This window comes from Schistocerca americana, chromosome 4 (assembly GCF_021461395.2).
Source record: "Schistocerca americana isolate TAMUIC-IGC-003095 chromosome 4, iqSchAmer2.1, whole genome shotgun sequence".
In the NCBI taxonomy this organism is placed as follows: domain Eukaryota; kingdom Metazoa; phylum Arthropoda; class Insecta; order Orthoptera; family Acrididae; genus Schistocerca; species Schistocerca americana.
In genome coordinates, this window is record NC_060122.1 from 783349799 (window position 1) to 783367176 (window position 17378).

Consider the following 17378-nt stretch of genomic DNA (forward strand, 5'->3'; position numbering starts at 1 on the left):
GTATTATCTGTTGCATTGTGTGTCTAACTAGTATTTACATTGCTTTTATGAACTGTTTCCTGGCATTCTCAATATCATGAACAAATAATCAAAGGAATTTTCACTGCCAAACCCTACAGTTTCACTATTTGAAAAAATGTTTCCAGCGAGAACTAAGAAATTTTCTCATCGAGCGTCATAAAAGTGACATCATGATTAGTTATATTACCAGTCTCATGATTTATTGATAGTGGGGTGCCAACCTTGTTGTTTTGTTTGCCATTGGCCAGTTCACCATTTTGTACATTACCTTCAACTGTTGCCAAGCTCAGATTTCTGACATCTTGGCATATTTCATTTTGTAATGAATATTGAATAATGGCAATTTCCTTTGCCTCCATTGTAAATAGTTTTTAACAAAATTATGAATAATTTTTTTAAATGATATTTTGTCTGTATTGGTATTTTCAATTACAGTAGTTTTAGCTGCATATTCATTAATGAACCTGATGGTTACTTGACACAGTCTTATAGAATTTAAATGACTTAACTTGCACTTTAATGATAACTTCGTACAAATTTTCGTCTTTTCTGTAGAAATGCACCTTTTGTAAAGGATATTGATTGAAAGGAAAAGATATTATCTACTGCCAAGGAGATGGCACCACCAAGTGCGGCCATATAAGCATACAGCATAACAGCTTTCTACCTTTACCGCTGGAATAAGCATTCTCGGCTCGGCTCGTTTGTAGGCAGAATTTAATTTTCATTTGCTCTTTTTTATGATTTCGAATCCAGTGGACATGTAACAAATACAATGAAAGTTTCTTGTAACAATATGAATCACTTATCTGAAAAATTTTTAGCTCAACAATTGATCTCCTCATATTTCTCTCGTCATCGCCCTTTAAATGGTTGCGACTGAACATAGATGTGGAGTGATGGAAATTAATTAACAATTTCTTGAATAATTGGAAAAATTGATTGGAAAGAACAGTTGAAAGAAATTTGAAGGTAATTTATGAATCATTGCACAATCCTCGGTGAACTGTAACTGATACCAGTATCAACAGATCTTTAATATCAATACTCTCAAGGTCAATAAACATAATTTGCATTACGTACTGCTTCACATTAATTCTGTTGTGTTTAGACTTGACTGTGACAATGTCGATGCAGGAACACTCCTCCGATTAGCGCGTAAATTCTTCTTGTCTGCAGCGAACCTCTTGATGCAGGATCTTGGTGGCAAGTGAAATGATGAACACATAGGAGTTGACCTCTTAGCTGTGCGAATAAATATTGCTTTTCCAATACCTTTTTATAACACTTTCAATGAATGGTGGAAATACACATTTTTAACACTGCTGGTACCATGGATCCAAGCATACATCCGTACGCTACCACTTCTCAAAACAAAAGGGTGAAGGTACAGGAATTAATAAATTGTAGAGCATATTTCTTGCTTTGTTTCATACAGATATTTAATGATGTATCAAAACATTATTGTTGCCACAAAACAACTCATTAATTTACCTTTGGCAGTGTCTATAACTCATGCAGTTTACATATAGCTTTTCTATAAGAAAAGAAAAGAATGAAAAAATAATATGATTCAATACAGTGTTTAGGTTCTGGAGGAATGGAGTGTCCTCACCCTCGATCCAGATCATGAATATGTCATCAATGAATCTGAACCAGGTAAGGGGTTTGGGATTTTGGGAGTTTAGGAAGGATTCCTCTGGATGGTCCATGAATAGGTTGGCATAGGATGGTGCCTTGCGAGTGCCCATAACCGTGCCCCAGATTTGTTTCTAGGTAATACCCTCAAAGGAGAATTAATTGTAGGTGAGGATACAGCTGAACAAGGCGATTCGGAAGGAGGCTGTAGATTTGAAATCAATCAGGCATTGGGAAAGGCAGTGTTCAATAGTGGTAAGACCATGGGTGTTAGTTAGTGTAACGGGAAGTGGCATCAAAAGTGTTGAGCAGGGAACCACGTGGTAAAGGAACAGGAACTGTGGAGAGTTGGTGGAGGATATGGATGGTATCTTTTATATAGGAGGGTAGGTTGTGGGTAATAGGCTGAAGGTGTTACTCTACGAGAGCAGAGATTCTCTCAGTGGGGGCACAGTAACTGGCCACAATGGGGCATCCTGGGTGGTTGGGTTTATGGACTTTAACAAGCTTGTAGAAGGTAGGAGTGCGGGGAGTAGTAGGGATGAGAAGAGAGACAGACTCCAGGCAGAGATTTTGGGATGAGCCTAAGAATTTAAGGAGAGACTGGAAATCCCGCTGGATTTCTGCAATGGGCTCACTGTGGCAGGGTTTGTAGGTGGGCAAATCTGACTGCTGGCAGAGTCCTTCCACCAGGTAGTCCTTGCAGTTTAAAACAACAGTTGTGGAGCTTTGACAGCAGGTAGATTTGTAAGGTTGAGATCAGTTTTTATGTGGTGGATTGCAGTTTTTTCCACGGATGTAAGGTTAGTTTGCATGTTGAGGCATTTGGGGAATGACGGTGAGGCAAGGTTCGAGGCTAAGAAATTCTGGAAACTCAGCTGGGAGTGATTTGGGGGCAGTGGGGCTGGATCAGGATTGGATGGGCACGTCTCCATGTTTTTAAATAATTTTTAGTCATTTGAGTTGGGGTACGTCCCCTGTTGTGTCCTCTGTGCTGTCTTGTAAAGCATGCTCCATACTGGTCTGGGAAGAAAATTATATAGTAATAATATATGTCACATTATGTTTGTCTGGTGATATTGAGGTGGGTTGAATGATGCATCACGTGCAATAAAATGTATTGTCAGCATAGGTGATACTTTACTAGTTGTGTATTGCTTGATTTGAATGACATACAGTGGAATTAGATCCTGTATGTTTGTAAGGAGAGCTATACCAAAGTTCATTCAGTTTATGCTATTCATAAAATATTTATTTTGGCAAACCTTAATTAATTTGTAAACCCTATATAAGCTAGCAATGATTTTTACTAATGAAGAATTGAGTGCCACATTCCTAATTTATGTAGAATGTCACTAAATGTGTAAAGATCAGCCAAGTTCAACAACAAAAACTACTCTGGAAAAAAATACATATTTCCATTTGGGAATAAAAAGATAACTGCATCTCAATTAAGATCACACAAACCTACAACTGCTTCTACATCCGTAATCTGCAAAACCACCGTAAAGTGCATGACAGAGGGTATGCCCCATTGTACCAGTTATTAAGGTTTCTTCGTGTTCCATTCAAGTATGGAATATGGGAAGAGTTAATGTTTCAAAGCCTCTGTGTGTGGTGTAATTATTCTAATCTTGTCCTCGCGATCCCTGTTTGGGTGATACATATGGGATTATAGTATATTCCTATAGTCATCATTTAAAGCCAGTTTTTGAAACTTTGTTAATACACTTTCTCAGGATTGTTTACTTCTATCTTCAAGAGTCTGCCAGTTCAATTTCTTCAGCATCACTGTAACACTCTCCCATGGGTCAAACAAACCTGTGCCATTCATGCTGCCCTTCTCTGTATATGTTCAATATCCCCTGTTAGTCCTATTTGGTAGAGTCCTGCACACTTGAGGAATAATTTAGAAGTTGTTACATGAGTAATTTTTAAGCAAATCTCCTTTGTAGACTGACTGCACTTCCTCAGTATTCCCAGTATCCAGTGAAAGCTGTCTGTCTGCTTACCGTTCATTTCAGGCAGCAGTGCCTCTGCCTTACTCACATTCTCCATTATGCTATTATCTGATTGAGGACTGACAAAATGCAGATTTAGAATATCAGGTGAAATTGGTGTCAGGTATAGTTTATCATCACAGTTAGTTTCTGTTTTAATAATTTCCCATGCAGCTTTGCATTTATTTACTGAGTTCAGCATATTCGTATCATTTGCTTTGCACTTAGCTGCCTTGATTTCAGACCTGTAAATCTTTTTCACTTTCATGTACATTTCCTTGTCAACATTATTGTGCTTGGACTTATCATGATAAGAGCAGCATTATGATTCTTATTCTACTTAGATGTGGGGTGTAGCGATTTTGCTTTGATATTTTCTTGCAGTGTTTAGGACAACATGCTTCAAAATTTTCAGTTAACAGTCCTAGAAATTTGTTGGTAGATTCATTTGCACCTGCAGTGGTTATTATTTTATCCCATTTAATTAAATTCAATGTATTATCAACTTGTTTAGCTTTGGTTCATTAATTGGTCTTATAATTTTTCTACAGTCTGTGGAAGTTTCAGTTACTTTACTGTTAAGAGTTTGTCTGAGCCATAGTTCCTCATGATCTGAAATTCCTAGCTTGAATGTGTTGAATTCTGTTCTGTTTAGTTGAAAATTACAAATTATGTTATCTAGACATGCTTCCTGCCTTGAGGGTATGTCATTTATGCAACTGAAGTTAAGAGATCTTAATGTATTTAGCTAGTGATCAACCTTTCTATTCTTAAACCTAATGTCTATGTTGATGTCACCAAATATTAGTATTCTGTAATTTTTCTATTTGAGTAGCAAGAGTATCAGTTTCTCCAGAAGCTCCACAAACAGGTCTTCATTGTGTTTTGGGGACCGGTATACTGAAGCTATTATAATTTCCTGGTTTGGCAACATTATGGCTGCAGCTTCAAATTTTGCTTTGTGTACAGTCCACTTACATCTATAACTTCATAGATTAGGTTCACACTATTTTTAACATATACAGATACACCACCATGTTTAGTACTTGTTCTAAAGTATCCGGTTTTCCAATTCATATCCAAATTTTACACTTAATTTTAGTTCCTCATTACTAAGCCAGTGTTCATTTATTGAAATCACAGTGCAGTTTAAGTTTTCCCACTAATACTTAAGTTCATTAAGTTTGTTCTTAAGAGACTGAACATTAATATGTAGGAACATTACACTTGTACTTACCTTACTGTGGTTTCCCTGTAGCCCTTCAGCAAAAAATCACTGAGATGAGATGGAACTGCTGCTTTCCTCTTCCTTAGTATATGACCATTTGGTGGGGTTTCCAATGTTGACTGCTCCTTCAGATGCCATGGTGGTGAAGTTCTTGTCTTGTTAAGGGGACGAGTGGCTCCTATTACTTCTGTCAATGTTGATGTTGCATTTTACATTATTGATGTTGATTCTTTTTCTTGTTCCCAGTGTTTCTGATGATAATGATTCTGGGGATGCTGCTGCCACTGGTGACTGTGGCTCTGCTGTTGCTGCTGCTGCTGCTGCCAAGAGTGGTTATGGTTCTGCTGTTGACTGGGATGATGATGATGTTGCTTGTTCCAATGCTACTGTTAATGCTGAATCTGCTTCTGCTTTTCTTGGTTCAGTCTGTTCAATCTCATTGTTGGAATGTGATGGTCCAGTTTTTTTCCATCTTCCTGGTTTTTTGATGCTACAGAAGATTTTTTTACTTTTGGCATGATGGTTACTACTATATTGTTTCCCATGACTATGATCTGCCTTTTGGTTGTAATTGCATACTTCAATTCTCTGCATAACTTCTTTTTTCCTCTTTTGTTTATATGCAATCCTTGCCATGTGAAATCTTGTCTTCTTAGGAATTTGTTTACAAGTACTGTGACATGATTGCATTGTTCACAGGTTTTTACAATGTACTTGTTCAGCTCATATATGACATAATTTGTCTGTACCCTGCCTTGCTGGTAAGGAATTGTACACAGTATCATTTTACGTGGGTATCTTAAAGATTTTCTTCCAATGAGAAGGTCTGTCACACTGTTGATGATCCTGTTTGGTGGTGCTGTACTGACAAGTCCATTGGAGTCTTTAGACTGCAATTTTTGTTACTATCACTGGTTCTTTGTGCAAATTATAATAAACATAATTATATATGTTCTCCAGTTGTTATTCTTGCTCACTCTCTCTTATGATTCCAAAACTTGGCATCCATATACTGTTAATTTGGTTTCTTCTTTTTCAGATCTTTAACTCAGGAGGAGTACAATTAATGATTTGTACATGTGCAATTTAGATTTCCCAAAAAATAACTTGCTTGTGAAGCCTGACATAAGGCCATGGTGACATTTGTTACCCTTTTGAACTCATGATATGATTGTCAGCGGTTAACAAGGTGCCAAGATAATTAAATTCATCAGCCTTACCAAAACTTGTGTTGCCTGCTGAGTCAACTCTTTTTCTTTTGAATTTGATGTTTCTTCTAATATGTTAACAATATATATCTCAGGTTTCAGCAAGTAAAATTCACGTACTTCTAGCAGACCCATGTAACTCACAATTATATGTGCATTTCACTACAGGGCTATTACAAATGATTGAAGCGATTTCATAAATTCACTGTAGCTCCATTTATTGACATATGGTCACGACACACTACAGATACGTAGAAAAACTCATAAAGTTTTGTTCGGCTGAAGCCGCACTTCAGGTTTCTGCCGCCAGAGCGCTCGAGAGCGCAGTGAGACAAAATGGCGACAGGAGCCGAGAAAGCATATGTCGTGCTTGAGATGCACTCACATCAGTCAGTCATAACAGTGCAACGACACTTCAGGACGAAGTTCAACAAAGATCCACCAACTGCTAACTCCATTCGGCGATGGTATGCACAGTTTAAAGCTTCTGGATGCCTCTGTAAGGGGAAATCAACGGGTCGGCCTGCAGTGAGCGAAGAAACGGTTGAACGCGTGCGGGCAAGTTTCACGCATAGCCCGCGGAAGTCGACAAATAAAGCAAGCAGGGAGCTAAACGTACCACAGGATGGTGCTCCACCGCACTTCCATCATGATGTTCGGCATTTCTTAAACAGGAGATTGGAAAACCGATGGATCGGTCGTGGTGGAGATCATGATCAGCAATTCATGTCATGGCCTCCACGCTCTCCCGACTTAACCCCATCCAATTTCTTTCTGTGGGGTTTTGTGAAAGATTCAGCGTTTAAACCTCCTCTACCAAGAAATGTGCCAGAACTGCGAGCTTGCATCAACGATGCTTTCGAACTCATTGATGGGGACATGCTGCGCCGAGTGTGGGAGGAACTTGATTATCGGCTTGATGTCTGCCGAATCACTAAAGGGGCACATATCGAACATTTGTGAATGCCTAAAAAAACTTTTAGAGTTTTTGTATGTGTGTGCAAAGCATTGTGAAAATATCTCAAATTATAAAGTTATTGTAGAGCTGTGAAATCGCTTCAATCATTTGTAATAACCCTGTATTTATATTGATACATACATCATGGCTGACTGATAAATTCACATCTTGCACCAACAGTTCTCTATCTATCTTCCACATTATCAGGCCCTGCATACAGTACAATTATGTGCCAAAATATTATGCCCATTGCCCACTGTGAGAATGGATGCCGTCTGGTGGTGGTGTGGGCATGTGACAGGTTATGGAATGTATATAATTAGAGCAGTCGTGAATGGGAAATCATTGTAGCAATGATAAGGGCCACAGGTGGGAAAATCCACTAAAAAATCAGCTTGTGTTAGTGTTGTGAGCAACTGTGGAAAGTGTTTGAAGGATGGTGAAACTATGAGTAGGTGACATGGTATTGGATGTCCATATGCCTCATCACAGAACATGAAGGTTAGAGGTTGGACCATTCCATAAAGCAGCATAGGCAGCAATCGGTGGACAATGTGATGACAAAGGACAATGCAGGTGAAGGTGCAAGTGTTTTGGCACCGTTCAACAACCATTGATGAACATGATGCTTTGCAAAAGAAAACCTGAAAACCCCTGTGTGTTCCCATGTTGACCCAGTAACACCATCAGTTATGATTCCAGTGGGTCCAAGATCATCGAGATGAGACTGTTCATCAAAGGAAACATGCTGTCTGGCAGATCACTTTCTTTTTACACCAGGTTGGTGGTTGTGTCTGAATATGATGTCATCCAGCCAAAACAGATGCTCAAAGCACATACAGCATCATGGATGCAGGCTGGTGGGGTACATTCACCTGGGCTTCCATGAAACTTGTGGTGATAATTGAAGGCACTGAGGTAGCTGTGCACTATGTGAATATTTTTGCGAACCACCTGCACCCTTTCATGCTTCACGTCTTCCCTGATAGCGATGGCATCTTCCAGCAGGCTAACTTTCCACATCACAAGGCCAGAGCTGTGCTCCAGTGGTTTGAGGAGTGTGACAGTGAGCACACATTGACTTGCCCACCAGATTTGCTTGTTCCAAACCCAATGGAAAATATCTAGGATGCAGTTCTGCACCAGATCTACACCCACAAACCATGAGCTTGTAATTTGTGGGAACTGTGTGACCTATGCATACATATTGGTGCCACATACTTCCAGAAAACTACCAAGGACTTCTTGAATACCTACCTACAGAACTGCTGCTGCAGTGTGTTCCATAGGTGGACCAACACACTATTTATTAAGCAAGTGCTTATAATTTTCTGGCTCATCAGTGTATTTTTCTTGGGGGAGGGTACTTGCATAATACATACCAATAGAATTATTACTGTCAAATCATTTATTTCTGCCATTTTTAAACAGTTTTAAACTTTATACATTTGTAATCTAGAAAAAACTTTTTTTCCACAAAATATACTTTAACACTTTTCTGACAAAATAGTGAAATCAATATTATTAATGAAGCAGTGCTCTCAATCATGTGACTAGGGGTTGTCCATCACACTAAATAATTCATGCTATGAATATATCAATCCACAAAGCAAAATTTGTTAAATGACAGAGACTGTAATTATACATAAATAGCGATTCAAAAACAAAATAGAGCAATATAACACACTAATTGTTTTCTGTGGTTTACGTAAATCATGCAGTTGCAGTATATTTACTGCTTGGAGCTAATTACTTCAATGATCTCAAAAGTTCACACAGAACACAATCATCAAGCATAGAACACTAAAACCACCACCAATATCTACATATTTTGTTTCCCATTAGCTACATAATTCAAAGTGTTTCCTATAGTACTTTCACACAATTCCCAGTTAATTAACAATTGAAAATAATTGCAACATAGTTGAGGTTACACTGTATCAGGATTTCTTCCATGTACATTCTGTGTTTTCTTTCCACTGTGGTTCATCTGAAGCATATATTTCTTTCTTCCATATTGGAACCTTAGCTTTCACTGCATCAATAGCAAAATGAGTAGCTTCAAGAGAAGCAGCTCGATGAGGTGATGAAGTGGCTATTACAATACTTGCTTCTTTGACAGGGACAGTGCCTAATCTAAAAATTAAAGCAGTGAGCTATACATATTTCAGCTGAGAGAGAAGCTTGCTTGTTAGAACTGTAAATTATTTAGCATTTAAATGGTAAAACAAAAATTTCTAGTTATTTTACCTGTGATATATAGCAATATTTTCTACTTTCCACTTCTGCCTGATATCTTCACATATCTGTTTGAGTACTTTTTCTGCCATTGGGATGTATGCTTCATACTGAAGTTGCAACACCTACAGCAATAATGACAAGGAATTTTATTATTCTAATTGAAAGTATAAGAGTAAAGGCTGTTCATGGAAAATTTCTTGGACAATGCAAGAGATGTGGAGGTAGGCAGTAGTCTGCTGGAAATCAAGTCTGGACAACACAACAGGTAGGGCACCACTATGGTCCTATGAATGGTGGCTCAGTATGTCTTTGCTAAATGCTCATATGTCAGTCTCAGAATACCAGCTAGACTCCGCAATCTGGCATGTGAGTGCTTTATATTCATGGTCTTGTTTACAATAGCAGGACACTTGCATCACAAGCCTCTGTAGGAAATTTTTTCAAACCTTAAACCATCTTGTCAATATGCACAACTCTCAGCTGACCACATGTTTCCATATCTGAATTACTATACTAACAGCTCAACTTATACAATAACCACACACATGTTCAATGTATACTAGTTGTCTTTAGAGCACTCTTTGATTACAGAAAGATAAAGTGTGACTCAGTCAGAACAACAATTGGCATACCATATTATCTGAAGCCAAAGCAGTAAATTTTGTAAAGCAGCAGAACCCTCAAGACGTTTGAAAATGCATAATATTTACTATGGTTATTCAATAAGTAATGAAACACATATTTTCTCACAGTAGAACAGTTTCATTCACCATTTAAATATACTACATTGTTCCCCAATTCTGTGGCTATTAAGCCCTGTTTTTAAATGTAATCTTCGTTCAGCTGTATAGCCTCATACCACCTTAATGTGAAAGCTCATATGCTGTCATGACATCACTCTATTGGCCTGTGTCTCAGCCTAATTCTTGTTGCATCATTAATTTAGCCATCATTGCTGTACTGCTTTCAGTGAAGTCAGTCTTTCAGTAAGCCACAGAGATGGACTCAGAAGGTGCGAGACATGAGCTGTAGGACAAGTGAGCGAGAACAGTCCACTTATGTTTTGTGATCTCCTCTTCAGTGTGCAGACTTGGAAGTGGCCTTACATAATCATGAAGAACGAGAAGTGCAGTCTCACTTTTGAGGCCATGAACATGCTATATTCGTTTCTTCAATTGCTACGAGTCTATGAACAGACTTCGGAGTTGATCATTTGACCATGAGGGAGGACATCAAACAGAATAACCCCTTCAGAGTCCCAGAAGACTGTAGCCATGACTATGAGCTGAGGGTATTGTCCGAAACTACTGCTTCAAAGGAAACATTGTTTGGCACCATTCTGTGGACTGCTGATTCATTTCAGGTTTAAAATAGTGAATACATGTTTCATTGCCTGTGACAATGTTTGACAATCATCCCCATCTGTCTCAAAGTCAAAGCAATTCAGCACAGATGTTCCTACTTTCCTCTTTATGTTCTGCAGTTATGTTTCGAGGAACCCTGTGGGCACAAATCTCTAGATACGATAATAGGTTAACAAGTGAGTCAGCACTACCAACAGATGTGTCAAGTTGAGCACTGAGTTGCTTGATTGTTATTTGCCAGTTGTCTTGAATAATAGTATCTGCACATTGCAACATTTCAGGTGTCAAAGTTAAGTGTGATATGCCTGCATGTGGGATATCGACAGATTTCATTCTCCTCATTCTGTTGATGACAGAAGCTCTGCTTGATCGTTATTTGCCAGTTGTCTTGAATAATAGTATCTGCACATTGCAGGCAGGTGTCAAAGTTAAGTGGGATACGCCTGCATGTGGGATATCGACAGATTTCATTCTCCTCCTTCTGTTGATGACAGAAGCTCTGCCCAGTACTCTCTCATGCTTTTATACAATGCCCAGTGTCTGTAGACATTATGTAAATGCCTGTGAATATCTGTAATTGTCTGATTTTCTGCTAAAAGAAATTCAGCAACTCTTCGTTGATTGGAATGCACCTAAGGTTGCAGATGCCATTTTGTCAGTTGCTTATACACTGAGGTCACAAAAGTCATGGGATAATTATATGCACATATACAGATGGCAGCAGTATCGTGACGACAAGGTATAAAATGGCAGTGCATTAGTGGAGGTGACTCGTGAAAAGCTTTCCGACATGATTATGGTTGCACGACAGAAATTAACAGACTTTAAACATGGAATGGTAGTTGGTGCTAGATGTTGGAGACATTCCATTTTGGAAATTGTTAGGGACCTTCAATATACTGAGATCCACAGTGTCAAGAATGTGCTGAGAATTCAGGCATTAACTCTCAACATGTACAATACAGTGGCCAATGGCTTTCATTTAATGACCAAGAGCAGTGGTGTTTGTGTAGAGTCGCCAGTGTTAACAGACATACAACACTGCTTCAAAGAACTGCAGAAATCAACATGGGATGTATGATGAATGTATCCATTATGACAGTGTGGCAAAATTTGGCATTAATGGGTTACTGCAGTAGATGACCGACGAAAGTGTCTTTGCTAATGGCACGACATCCCCTGCAGTGCCTTTCCTGGGCTCATGACCACATCACTTGGACCCTAGATGACTGAAAAACTGTGGCCTGGTCAGATGACTCCTAATTTCAGTAGTATTAAGAGCCGACTGTAGAGTTCCAGTGGGGCACAGACCCTACGAGGCCATGGATCAAAGTTGTCAACAAGGCATTATGCATGCTGGTGGTGGCTCCATAATGTTTTGGGATGCGTTTACATTACATGGAACTGATCATTGACGGGAAACTGTTATGTTCAGCTACTTGGAGGCCATTTTCAGATCTTCATGGACTTCATGTTCCTACACAGTGATAGGATTTTCATGGATGACGATGCACTATGTCACTGGGCCACAATTGTTTGTGACTGGCTTGAAGAACATTCTGGACAATCTGAGTGAATGATTTAGCCAGTCAGAATGCCCAAAATGAATCCCATCGATTACTTATTGGACATACCAAGTGACACAGTGGTTAGCATATTGGACTCACATTCCTTCGTTCTTATTTGAGGGACATAATCGAGAGGTCCGTTCATGAACAAAATCCTGCACCAGCAACACTTTTACAGTTATGGGTGGCTAAAGAGGCAGCATGGCTCAATACTTCTGCAGGGGACTTCCAACGACTTGTTAAGTGCAGGTCACGTTGAGTTGCTGCACTAAGCCGGGCAAAAGGAAATCTGACACGACATTACATAGTATACATGACTTTTATCACCTCAGTGTAGTGCTGCCATCTACCGGACTGAAAATATATGAGATGACAGCAGAATGTTTAAGCACGTCACAAAGAAAATTAATTTTTTTTAACAAAAATTGGTCAAGGAAACAAATGTGTTTCTTTACTTATTGAATCCCCCTCATAATATTTATGTTTGTAATATGTTCTCAGTGGCAGTATAATAATAATAATTAGTGAAATGTAAATGAACAAGTACATCTAGCTTGAAGTTGATAAGGTGATTCCTTTTTTATATTCAAGGTCCTTGCCTACAGCCAACTGGCCAGTGGTGAATGGTAAATACACTATTGCGTGGGGTGCACATTAGACAAATGAAGATCCCGAGGGAGAGGCAGGCCTACAAAGAACATCAAATAAATGTCTGATGAAGCCTCTGTGAATGGAAATAATGGCTGTGAATCCCCTGTAATAATGCAATCGATGATTTTATTTAATAGCCACTAGTGCAAGACATCTGTGTATGCATTTTAAGACTGACACTCCATTTTTGTAGTTTCATAATAAATTTGTACAGTTTCATAATAAATCATAACTATTCTTTAGATCTGAAAAGGCGTACTATGAATACATAGAGCTAAAAAATTTGCTGGTTTGAAATACTATTTATTAGACAAGGACTAGGTTAGTTTGCAAAGTGCAAATACAGGCAGTTCTCACAAATGGGAAATATACAAAGTCCAAATCATGCATGTTTTTGTGGTATGAACTAAATGACTGGAACAGAAATTGTTTGTATAAGATTGAGTCAGTAGCCAGATACTGTCAAAGATACACGCAGCAGAGTCCAAATACTATTCAAGAAGTCCACAGCCCACAAAAATCAAGATTAGACTGGCGGAATCTACACTGCATGTAAACATTACAACATTGATTATTTTACATAAACAAGTCTTTACCAGGGACGAAGGTAATAATATATAACAGAAAAAAATCCTACCGCCTATTTGAAATTGAATCATTGACCTACTGATTTGTTTCCACAATGGATTTTTACTCTGATGTGGAGACTGCACTGATTTGAAACTTCTTGGAAGATTAAAACTATATGCTGGACCAGGACTTGAACCTGAGATCTTCACCTTTCACAGCCCAGTGCTCTGCCAGCTGAGATATCGAAGGATAACTCATGAGCCCCCTCACAGATTCCTTTCCACCAGTATCTCGTCACCTACCTTCTCCTGTGCACCTTGAAGAATTAGCAATCCTGGAAGAAAAGACACTGCATGCGGCTTAGCCTCAGCCTACGGTATTGTTTCTAGAATGAATTTTCCAGCATAATCAGTGCACATGCCCCAGCAGAATTAAAATTTATTTTGGGAACATTCTCTTAGACTATGGCTAAGCCATGTCTCTGCAATATCCTTTCTTCCAGGAGTGCTACTCCCACAAGGTATGCATCAGAACTTCTGTGAAGTTTGGAAGGTAGGAAATGAGATATTGGTAGTAAAGCTGGGAAGGAGGGGAGGGGGTCATGAGTTCTGTTTGGATATATCAGTCACTAGAGCACTTGTCTGCAAATGGGGAAGGTCTCAGCTTCGAGTCCAGGACTGGCACACAGTTTTAATCTTCCAGGATGTTTCAAATATAGATTTATTGTCAGGCATTTTTAGCCATCTGTCCATCATATTCATGTCAAATTAACTCATGAAGTATTCCCCCCCCCCCCCCCCCCCCCCCACCAATGAGGAGCTTTCAGCTTTCTGTAATTATGATTGACCACATTAGTTTGTTAACTGAACCCAGAACAGACATTGCTTCTGAGAAAGTTCTTCCAGTGACTATCATTTAGGATATTAAATATTTGTTTAGTTGTTTAGGCAAGTACAGATATTTCTCTTTTGTATAAGCTCCTAGCAGACCTCTGCTTGGACATTCAGTTACCTTATAAGGGCAGTAGATGAAAAATATTACGTTTTACACCGCACGGGGTAGCCGCGCAGTCTGAGGCACCTCGTCATGGTCCGCGGCTCTCCCCGTCGGAGGTACGAGTCCTCCCTCGGGCATGGGTGTGTGTTGTCTTAGTGTAAGTTAGTTTAAGTTAGATTAAGTAGTGTGTAGGCTTAGGGACCAATGAGCTCAGTAGTTTGGTCCAATAAGACCTCACCACAAATTGCCAAAAATACCTTTTCCTGCTTTATACTGGGAATATTTTTTAACAATTTTTATACCAGCATATAGGTCTTAACTCTGAATTTTAGATCTGAATGCATAATTTAGTGAAATGGTTTTAATATTTTCTGTTTGTTATTTCTGAAGGCCTTTCATCCAAGTCATTAAATATAATGCTTAAGCCTTCAGTAAGATTTTTGTACAGGATGATTATAATTAAACTTTTGCTGCTTGAAAGGGTCCCCATGAGAAACAAGTGATTGTAGGATAAAGAAAGTTTGTGGAAACATTTGTGAGGTCACGTGGATGAGAAACAATGAAAAAACCATTGACAGAAACATATTTTAATTTCCACACAAGAGCGTAACATTTGTTAACTGTATATCATGTTTACATTGTTGCTCAATGTGATGACCATCTGCATTCTGACAGCCTGTAACCACACTAGAGATTGCTCTACTACTGCCAGAAACATCTCAGGTCGGATGTTGGCTGTTGTGACACAGCTCTTGCACTGCTTGAACTTCTGAAACATGTTCTTCAATACCAGTGCAGAAAGAGGAACCCTCCCAATTCCTTTAATGTGTCAATACTCATGACGAACACAGAAATATTGCTGTTGTTTTAATAAAGCAGCTTTAGGAGTAAAGCCCTGCTACCTTGTCCAGATCCTTCTTGACTGTCTGCAACTGTAATGCAATCTTATGCTTGTGTTTCAACACCATGTCACTACACCAGTATTGGTGCCTAATGGCAAGTCATGACACTAACACTACTAACAATGCAAGTCCTGCTTCACACAGAATGAACATCATTCCTATGAAATTGGGTGCCTATACAGTAAACAGTTTTCCTTCTACATTGGCTCAAGTAGCAAAAGCTTAATTATAACTATCCTGTAGTTACAAAGAGCAAATGTCAAGATTCAGAGTACTTTAGGGATGTCAAATTTCATATTCGCCCACTATGTTTATAATTTTTTCCGTCTCAACTTTTTTCCTCATTAACTTTTCTGTATTTCAAGCATAGCTTTTCTTTAATAATATGTTTTGTGTTATTCATACCGTTGTAGAATGGGAAACAGCGCTTCTCAGGGGTAATAAGAACTACAGTTGCTCATAAAGAGCAGCCATTGCAGGTAACATCTGTAAAACAAACTAGCAATAAATTAAGACTAGTGTTAATCCACTACTAGTGTTGATTTACTCACATTTTTCATTGTGAACAATTACTCTTATACTACTCAGTACTTGTTTTTATCTAACACTATCTATTAAACATGTATGATTTCTGTAATTTTGCTGATTTCAGAGAATACTATCAGCCATCTGTATAATGGAAAAGTTAAAGACCTGTTTAATATGAGCACTGATGTTAAGCAGAATTTACATCCCAAAGTCAAAATATTATGATAAATTGTGAGGTTGGCAAATAAAGTATTTCAAACAATGGAAAGTCCAGGAAGGAATAACAACTATATGGAAAGGATAGATTGCTACTCATCACATAGGTACAAAAGTCTTTTAACCAGTTTCTGGCAGACATCAAACAGGAAATGGGGAATCCTGCTACTCAACATAAAGAGGAGGTGCTGAGTTGCAGAGAGGCACAATGAAAAATAATGTTAGAAATGTTCAGCATTAAGACAATGATGAAGGCATAGTCCAAAAGATGAACATTTCTAACATTATTTTTCACTGTGCCTGTCTGTGACTCAACACCTCTCCTACGAGGTGAGTAGCAGGATTCCCCATTTCCTGTTTGATGTCTGCCAGAAACTGGTTAAAAGACTTTTGTATCAGAATATAAAACCCCATTCTGAACCCTATCTGCTCACACATTGTTTACAAAGAGATTTTTATTCTAGTATTGTGGCAGTAAAGCTCATTTGCTTAGAAGGTAACTTACATAACCCTTGTTTAGTCTATTTCTGAATATTGCTCATAAGTTTGGATCTTTACCAAATAGGAATAATAGAGAAACATAAACTGTGTATTTTTTCACAGATTAATTAAGGTGAGGGGAGGATGGGTGTGTTCTTCCAACTCCAGTGGCAGACACTACAAGATATCTGTTGTGCACCACAGTGAGGCTTATTAGCAGCTTTGTAGAAAAGTTCTGATAGAATGGTAATACTTTTGGATTAAAGTACAGCACTGACTGAAAAGTAAAAGTGTTGAAATGTTGAAAGGCACATAGGCACATGCATAACAAAAGAAAAAAAAAAACTTGTTAGCTTTCTGAGTAATCCTTTTTCGAGCTACAGTACACAGAAAACACATTCAGAGTAAAAGAGAGGAAGGGGGGGGGGGCAGGGGGGGCAGGCAGAGAGGTCGAGGTGAGTGGGTTGTGCCTTGGTGGGAAGGAGGGAGGAGTGGCAGGATCACATGCTGGGCATGATGACAGTGTGTTGCCGGAGATTGAGGCTAAGATGATTAGAGGAGTGAAGGACGTGTTGCTAGGATAACTCCCATCTGCATAGTTCAGACAAGCTGACAGTGGAGGGAAGAATCCAGATGGCTTGGATCGCAAAGCAGCCACTGAAATTGAGCATGTTATACTTAGTTGCATGTTGTGCCACTGGGTGATTAATTTTATTCTTGACAGCGGTTTGGTAGTGGCCGTTCATCCTGGAGGACAGATGGTTGGTAATCATACTAACATAAAAAGCTGTGCACAGCATACCTTACAT

At 38.8% G+C, this 17378-nt stretch overlaps 1 protein-coding gene across 2 annotated transcripts in view; it reads right to left on the minus strand.

Annotated features, from left to right (window-relative positions):
* Nucleotides 1-8443: 8443 nt before the first annotated feature.
* The window catches only part of LOC124613552 (molybdopterin synthase catalytic subunit-like), a 90346-nt gene continuing 81411 nt past the window's right edge, over nucleotides 8444-17378 (minus strand). For both annotated transcript variants that reach the window (XM_047142266.1, XM_047142265.1), the window contains exons 3-4: nucleotides 9304-9416; nucleotides 8444-9189 (exon numbers count right to left, since the gene is read on the minus strand). In XM_047142266.1, coding sequence (XP_046998222.1) covers nucleotides 8994-9189; nucleotides 9304-9416 — 309 coding nt within the window. In that variant the 3' untranslated portion in view covers nucleotides 8444-8993. The remainder of the gene's footprint in view (nucleotides 9190-9303; nucleotides 9417-17378) is intronic.